This window comes from Seriola lalandi, unplaced genomic scaffold (genome assembly GCF_002814215.2).
Source record: "Seriola lalandi dorsalis isolate HSWRI2012SDOR001 ecotype SW California unplaced genomic scaffold, Sedor1 jcf7180002049891, whole genome shotgun sequence".
NCBI lineage: Eukaryota > Metazoa > Chordata > Actinopteri > Carangiformes > Carangidae > Seriola > Seriola lalandi.
This window is the reverse complement of record NW_019520444.1, coordinates 7,863-16,648: the sequence shown is the minus strand read 5'-3', so window position 1 is coordinate 16,648 and position 8,786 is coordinate 7,863. Positions and strand designations below refer to the sequence as shown.

The 8,786-nt window shown below is 43.1% G+C and overlaps 1 protein-coding gene across 2 annotated transcripts in view; it reads right to left on the bottom strand.

Moving 5' to 3' along the window:
• The window catches only part of prr5l (proline rich 5 like), an 18,510-nt gene extending 9,879 nt beyond the window's left edge, over positions 1–8,631 (bottom strand). The window contains exons 1-2 of one of the 2 annotated variants that reach the window (XM_023398783.2): positions 8,350–8,631; positions 668–801 (exon numbers count right to left, since the gene is read on the bottom strand). In XM_023398783.2, the coding sequence (XP_023254551.1) occupies positions 668–789 (122 nt within the window). In that variant the 5' untranslated portion in view covers positions 790–801; positions 8,350–8,631. Of the gene's footprint in view, positions 1–667; positions 802–6,813; positions 6,983–8,349 lie in introns of those variants that run through there. The other variant, XM_087171837.1, reaches the window with a different exon arrangement.
• Positions 8,632–8,786: the final 155 nt, after the last annotated feature.

Sequence of the window (8,786 nt, the reverse complement as noted above, 5' to 3'; positions counted from 1 at the left end):
TGAAATCTGCTTTATTTTTATTGGATCACTCAGAAAACAGTCAGCCAATCAGAAGAGAGGCTCAGAGCCTCCTGTCTTCTGATTGGCTCACAGACCTGTTGTTACTAGAGCTGCAGAGAGAAGCCTGAGAGAGGAGATGTGAAACTACACTGAGATGGTTTTTAACTCGAGGTGAACTAACTTCCTCTTCAGTCAGTCTAACGAAGCTGATGCTGATTGGCAGCTGCTCTTTGACAAACTAAATTTTTAACTTTTGTTGTTGTTATATTTAAATATCTATTGTACATATTACTATACTAATAAGTAGTAGTATGTAGTATTAAGTACTTGATATTGTCATTTTGCATGTTTCTTTCTTGTCCTGTCGACTTGCTACTTTCCTCACTGTGCGACTAATCTCATCAATCTCATCTTAAATTTTAAAATCATCAAATCTTTAAAATGTGGTTATTTTATGTAACCGTTTCCTGTGACTTATTTGGCTCACAAACGTTTGTGTTCAGATATATTTAGTGTGACAGGTGAGGGCGGGTCTTCAGGGCTCAGGTGAGTTGAGGATCGATACAAGGAGGAAATGTAGGAAACCACAAGACGCACGGAGGGAACGAGGCTCGCCACCGTATGAAATGACGGTATTTTACAGACGTGACACTTTGGACATGCTGACCTGTTCCACACGCTGGTGTTGGAGATCTGTAGAGAAGGCGAGCTGGCGTGGAACCGGGCGAGGTCCGACAGAACCGGAGAACTCATAAACCGGGGCCTGGGACGCCGGAAAGATCCCATCATGCACTCTGTCTGCTGTGGAGGGAGGAAGCAAAGTGAAAGTGCATCATCAGCACGTTGTGTCAGAAAACTGCATCGATGTTAAAACGCTGTGAATCTGGACCCACGTGTTCAGCTCAGCATGTTCTGCACTTTCCCGCCTCACACAACAGATACGCCTCCGTTTTATCAAATGTAGAGCTGCGAGCTGATTGGCCCGCCGAGCGATTAGTCGATTGTTACAAACTATTTTGATAATCAATTGATTGTTTCAAACCTTTTTTTCTCCATGTTTGAACTTTTCATAGATTAAAACAACTGATCGATTAACTGAGAAAACATTTAGCAGATTAATCAACATCAAAAATAATCACTCATCAAAAGAACGGATCCACACCGTGTCAGGAGACGATCACATCCACAGCCATGCTAACAGCTCTGTGAGGCTAAACATCTACATGCTAACAAGCTAATGTTTTGCAGGTGTAATATTCACCATCTTAGTTTAGCCTGTTAGCATGCTAACATTAGCTAACTAGCGGTAAAATGAGCGCACAGCTGAGGCTGATGGGAACATGTTTGGTTCTGCAGGTACCTGGTCATAAACCAAAGAACTGGACACGTTCAAATGTGACCTGATGGTGGCGCTAGAGTTCATCCTCTGGGGATCGTGAACATTTGTTGAGCCATATCAGTCTGGGACAAAGTGGAGGAGCAACAGACAGACAGGTAGGGAGACAGACAGGTAGACAGACAGATGGTAAAGAGCTCCTGACTTCACTTCTGTGCAGGTTTAACTTCCTGTTGACGGTGGTCGGGGGCGGGGCCGAGCAGCTTCAGCAGCATCTGATTTGTTTAGAAACGCAGAAACATCAGTTTCCCTCGAACCACAGCTTCCTGTGTGACGGCGCGGCGCCGAGACCAGGCCGTTTGTTTACAGCGCAGAGAGGTCTCACTGCGCCTCGCTTTCCAGAGACCACAGGCGCAGACGGCCTGGCGCTCTGCTCTCAGCTCTGGTGACAGTTTCCACTCTGCAGCGCCACAGAGTCGCTTCTGTACGTGTCACTTCTGTCTGCAACCATCTGACCCAGAGTCACTTCTTTATATTTAGTCTCTTGTTTCTCTAAAACCGACACAACCTCAGATTTATTTCTGTCAGTGTGGGAGGTTTCAGACCGTTTCACTTTTTCTGACTGTGTTTCTGTGACTGAGAAAATGCTGAATGATTCCTCCTGAATGAGACTCAGTCTCAGTTTGTGCAGTAAAACTAGAAGTGGTCACGACTGCAGGGTGATGAGAGGCTCGTTGATCAGATGACTCAGCTCTAAATGTGTGAGGAAGTTAAAGGAAGCGGAGCCTCAGACGCAGCGACAGTAAACCCAGGAGGAGAAAGTACAGGGGGGTTATTAGGACTAGAAACACCGTGGCTCTCCGCCCACAGGTTACTGTAACAGCTTCACACCTTCGCTGCAGCTTCAGCCACAAACTCCAACATCAAAGGCGTCTCAGGCATTTACAGAAACATTTTTACAGCTGCTGAAAAAGGAGACGCCTCTGAGCTGCAGCTGAAGAAAAGATCAACAGTTTCCACAGAGATCAGTTTGTCGACGGCTCCTCTCCTTTTTCTTCTCGTCTCTGTTCATGCAACAAGTTTCTAACATTTTCTACAGACGCATTTTCACCATTTAGCTGAAGTTTGTCTTGGAACAATACTCACATGCCCGTATGCACATTATTATGTTTTCTGTCTTTATTGTGAAAGAGACAGAGAGACAGAGACAGGACTGAGTCTAAGTGGTAGTCGCTCTACCAGGTGACTATATATATATATATATATATATAACAGGATTTTCTGGGTGTTATCGCCCCTCCTGTTTGTAGGAAGATCTCCTCCTAAAGTTTCTCCAATGTGGGAGAGGGAGGACAAAATCCAGAGTCCTCATCAGGCCCAAAATTCAATATCTCGACAGTCCAGCCCAAATATCACGATATACAACATATTATATTGCGATATTTCATGTGTTTTCATAATATATATAAATATATAATTATTATTATTATTATTATTATTATTATTATTATTATTATACAAGTGCAGTTCAAAGTTTTATTTGTCACATGCCGAGGTTTAATGTACAGTGAGCAAGGCAGTGAGATGAGGGTCGAACTCAGCAGGAGATCAATATTAGATATTAAAAATAAAATATGGAGGGAAATATTGTGATATTCGATATCATTGAATCGGCCCTAGTCTGGTTCTGTTTAAATATATTCCCCAATCAAGTATCATCCAAAGTCTTTTCAGAATAAAATGAACTCCACCATGAGCCAATGATAAGTAACTGGTTCTGCAGCCAGAGAACAGGAAAAGAGAATAGGATGATAACCGAATGATATACTTCATTTCTTATCTTTAATTCATTTATATGTAATTTATCTTTTATTGTTTGTTTGTTTTTTTCTTTTCATTGTTTAAATATTTGTACTTGTTTATATCACTCAATTTATTTTGATTCTTGTCTATAATCACTTCAACTTATTTGTATAACTCAATAATCAAAGTTATGTTTTTGATTCTGAAGCTCAACAATCTGGAGAAGAACCTGGTCACATTTAACCTGCGGAGACCAGAACCAGGCCGGATCAGAGTCCTGCTCCTCCTTCAGGACGCCCAGGTGGCTGATGGGATCTCACAGCGCGGTGTGTGTGTCCCACAGACCCTCGCTATGCCGTCCCCTCTGATCACGGCCAATGGGAGGCCTCATGCTGAGCGTCAACACAAACACACTATTGTTCATCAGGCTGCGTCCTGCCAACAGCAGAGGAGGTCAATAAATACTGATTCCTCTCTCGCCTGAGAGAACGTCAGACACGAGGAAGAACCCGACTCCTCGTCTGCAGCAGAGGAGAGAAACTAGAAGAGCAGACGAACATTATCATAACATTTATTACATTTCTTATATCATAAAACCTCTGTGGAGGAATAACAGCATGGCAGCTTTAATCAACCAGACTTTCTAACAGTAAATCCACTGGTAGTTTCAGTGGGACGAGTTCTGACATGTTGGTGCAACACCAGGATTCATTCAGTCATCTTCCACAGCCAGAGAATCCTTTATCATCTCATTCAGGTTCTGTGTTCAGTCTGTTCCCGCTCTCTGACACTACAGAGAAACTAGAGCCACCTCCTCGTGGTCGTATCCCTCCGCCACTCACACTAGTTCCAGGTCACTTCCTGTTTTTATCCAGAGTCACTGAAAAAATATGAACCATTGATGCCAAATCTGAAGAAGTTTCATCAAGGTGTCACTGAGATATCGTGTCTGTGAGAGAGACGGACGAGTGATAACTCACTCACACGGCTCATAACAAACATGGCCGACCGGCCTCAACGTTCCCGAGTCAATGAAACAACTGCAAAATGTCACATTTACAGGGGGGGGGGGGTTAGCAGCTCAGCTGATCGTGGGAGGGTGAGACCAGATCTGACATACTTCAAAAGGGCTGTGTGTGTGTGTGTGTGTGTGTGTGTGTGTGTGTGTGTGTCCTGTGATCACTACATGTGGTCAACTGTGCACACATGGTCTCATTCCCACACACAACCTGTAGTCTCTGACAGGGTCTGAACACACACACACACACACACACACACACACACACACACACACACACACACAGCGTCTGTCACGTGCTAATTTGAGTCAAAGATTCAATCAGGAAGAAAAAACGACCATTGCTGCAAAAGTGGGCGTCAGGCGTCACAGTGCGTGTAAGCGTCACCATGGTAACCCATCTGGTACACACCGAAAACCAGTCATCACAAAAAAGGTCACCCCTCCATCTGACTTCATCCCACACACCTTCACATCCCATCAGTGTGTGAGGAAGAGTCCGGTCCAGCTTCATCTTCCTACACACACGCACGCACGCACACACACGCTCACACACGCACACACACGCACACACACACACACACACACACGCACACACGCCAGTTCGACATCAGAGGCACCAAGTCACTTTTACATGAGCTTCACAAATCTCTCATGTAACAACTAGAATTATCTTTCACACCAACATCGAGATATTCAGCAAAATTAAAAAGTTGTGTGAAGTCGCATCATCAGTTAAACTGTAAAAACATTTCCTGGTTATAAAACTGTAGAAAATCTACATGTGCAAAACAGCTGAGAAGGAATAATAAATAAAACCTGAACCACTGACAACAAGTAACCACTGCCTCCACAACAGTTAGCTCAAATGTACATCCTGTTTATCCACAGTCAGAGTAATGGCCAAAAGGTGTTTTCGTAGGTCACCGTGACCTTGACCTTTGAACTTTGACCACCAAAGTCTAATCAGTTCATCATTGAGTCAAGGTGAGCGTTTTTACCATAGTTGAAGAAATTCCCTCGAGGTGTTACTGAGATATTGTGTTCACAAAGCTTGAACCGCGTTTTGTGAGGTCACTGCACCCTGACCTTTGACCCCTAAAATTAAATCAGTTCTTCCTTGAGTCCAAGTGAATGTTTCTGCCAAATCTGAAGGGATTCTCTTGTTGAGTTCACAAGTCCAAAATCACGTTTTGTGAGGTTATTGTGACGATGACCTCTGACCTTTGACCTTCAGCCACCAAAATCGACTCATTGTGTATTTGAGTCAAGGTGAGCGTTTTCACCAAATTTGAAGAAATTACAGAGCTATTGAGTTCAAAAGGCCCAAATCATGTTTTGTGAGGTCGCCGTGACCTTTCCTCCGCCGCCAACTGTCAGAGCAGCCATTTTGTTTTCAGGTTACCTGTCCATCCGTCTCATTCTCGTGGACACGGTATCTCAAAAACACCTTCTTCAAATTTGGCCCAAACATTCATCAGGACTCAAGGATGAACTAATTTTTGGGGGACAAAGGTCAAAGGTCAAGGGTTTCCTCCAAAAACAACGACTCCACCTCAGAGACACACGTACTCTTTTGTAACGCCGAGCTCCACCCTGCGTGTCAGCTGATGACCACGACGTCACGTCAGACTTCGCGCAGCTGACACTTCAGGCTGGAGCGACTCGCCGCAGTCGCACGACCACGACTCAGACTAAAGTTAGACAGGAAGCTGGAACAGATCCAGGGGCCGGAGAACAGAAAGAGCAGACTGAGCCGTGCTTCAGTTTCCTGTGATCAGCTGTGTGTTGGTGTTTGTGTGCGTTAGCATGTGGGCTAATCCTATAACAGAAGCCCCCTGTCATGAGAAAGTACTCAGAGAGACTAATGGAATTACAGGCAGAGCTGCAGAGCACAGAGCTGCTTCTGAGCGTCTGAGTCACAAAACCCTCATCACTCATCCCCCCGACAGAAAACACACGAGAGTCAGTGAGGTTCAACCTCTGGGGAACATGAGTCCATCTCAGCGACCACACCCCAAAGAGACAGAGGAATACAACCACAACACACAGGCCACGCCCACACCGATACCGTTTCATTTTAAAACGGAAACGATCTCCGCCCAGACTAACTAACTAAATAAGACCATCGCCTACACTGAGCATGTGCAAGCCGGTGTGACCCCAGAGTTTTCAAACTAAAACAGGCACAGAACTTCTGCCGCTCAGCTCTCTGTGATTTTAACCCACAAACATAGAAAAGTCCAAACGTCTGAGAAGATGCAGCAAGCAAATGTTTTTAGTTTTACTTGTTGCTGTTACAGATTTTCTCTCAAACCAAGTCCACAAGTCGTTTCAGGTGCTGTAAACCGTGTGAGCGTTTTAAAAATAGCATCAAGGAGAAAACGAGCAGCTTGTTGTGCAAACGAGGGATTAAACCTGTTACTGAGGCCGAGAGTAAAGTGGACTGTGGAGACGAGGGAACATGTTCAGTTTATGAAAACCTGCTGAAACTAAAGTGACTGGTTCATTCATACGATCATTTAATGATTCTCATTAAAGCAGCTGCTTCAAATCTCCTGTAAACCTTCATTACAGTTACCCACTCCCTCTTCTGTCCGACTGTATCTACATAATTAGAGGAAATTGTTTTTCCAGTCTATAAAATGTGACTCACTTCTTACTCAGACTCAAACCGTCCCGTTGCTGCTTTACTCTTTGTTTTCTGCTCATGAGCAGGACCGGGTCTGTGGTGTCGGGTCTCTGTATGTGGAGCTGGTCTTTGATGGATGGATGGCTGCAGACTGCGGCGGCGGCGGCGGCGGCTCTGGACAGAAGCCTTCGCTCTCTGACTCTAACCAAAACATCGCCTCACAGTAAACTGTCCCGAGGCTGCTGGGAACATCTGGCTGTGACGTCACGCTGTCGACATGTGGTTACCAACAGGAACGAGTAACAGACACCAAAACACCAAAACCACAGAGTGGTGCCAGAACGAAGGGAACATCACCAACAGCTGTAGAGTCACCTGCCTGCAGACACGGAGCAGGGCACAACAACTTCCTGATCTACCTGTTAATCTGTCGACCTCAACTACCTGTTGGTGGATCGTCCTGCTACAAGTATGGAGGGCCATCTAATCAATATTAAATAAATAAATAAATAAAACTGTGAAGTAAATCCCCAAATAATATATAATAAAAAATAATTCATAATAATTAGGTATCATATGTAGGAGTATATAAGTAAATGTAAATATATAAGTCAGTTAATAAATACATATACAAATGAATGAACAAATAAATAAATTAAAAATGAGGTAATACATGTAGAAATATATAAATAAATGTGAATATAAATATATAAGTGAGTCTATAAATAAATAGATATACAAATTGATAAATAAATAAGTAAATAAATAAATAGCTTTTATTTATTTCATGAGACTTTATTTTATAATTCCACATCTATTCATTTCTGAAGACTGTTGAATTTGGATGAACTGATGAAAATAAATGTGGCATTTGAAAATTAAAAGTCTTCAGAAATAAATAAATGTGGAATTATAAAATAAGTGTCCCCTGAAATTTATAAAAATGTAATTTTTAAAATAAATTATTTGTTTACTTTTTTATTCATTAATTTGTCTATTCTTTTATAAAGTTATTTATTTATTTATTGACTCACTTATTTATTTATAATTCGTTTATTTATATATTTCTACATTTCAAACAGTTATTTACATTATTTATTTATTTCAAGATTTATTTCATAGCTCTATTTATTCATTTATGTATTTATTTAATAATGATTTAGATGGAATCCCATGTACAAGATCTCAGGTAACTGTAAATGTGTTCACGAGCATAAACCTTCCCGTTGGTCAGTCTGCAGACTCAAAAACTAACCCACCTGTGTGTCTGTGATCTGTTTACCTGTGCAGCATGACTGTGAACTACCTGCAGGTCAGGTACAGATTTGTCTACCTGAGTTTCATGATGTCTGCAGGGTTGAACATTCCTCCCGTGTTGGTTTTAAATGACACACAGGTGAAGGTATTTCACTTTCCACAGTTTTCAAACGCCCACAGGTTTTTACAGTCAGTGTGTTTGTGCGGGTAAATAACACGGGGCCATGTGAAACTCACACCTGCTGTTGTTGTGCAGTGTGAACATCCTGACAGGATGTGAAGCCTCGTGGCGGGTAAACTCACCTGCGTACAGTCGCTTCCCCGCTGTGTCTCTGTCGGCGGATAAAAGCGTCCTCGGTTCTCACGGAGACGATGAAAAGCTCAGCGGCTCCTCCTCCTCCTCCTCAGCGGCGCCTCCGGCTCTCTGTCCCCGCACATCGCCACACTTTCGGCGGGAACAAACTCAAAGTGAAGCTCGGTGTCTGTGAGATAGAGAGATAGAGAACTAGAGAGAGAGAGAGAGAGAGAGAGAGAGAGAGCACTTCCTCCAGTAAAACTCAAACACAGAAACTGAAGTGAGAACAACTGCCGCTTCTCTTTATTCAACGGTCCGCAGCTAACAAGCTAAACAAGCTAACTACCCACACTTCCGGTTCTAACCTTCACAGTAAAACTCGAGCTTGATAGACTGCACTAAAGAACTGTGACTGATACTGTCTGCATGCAAGGGTCTAATTTAG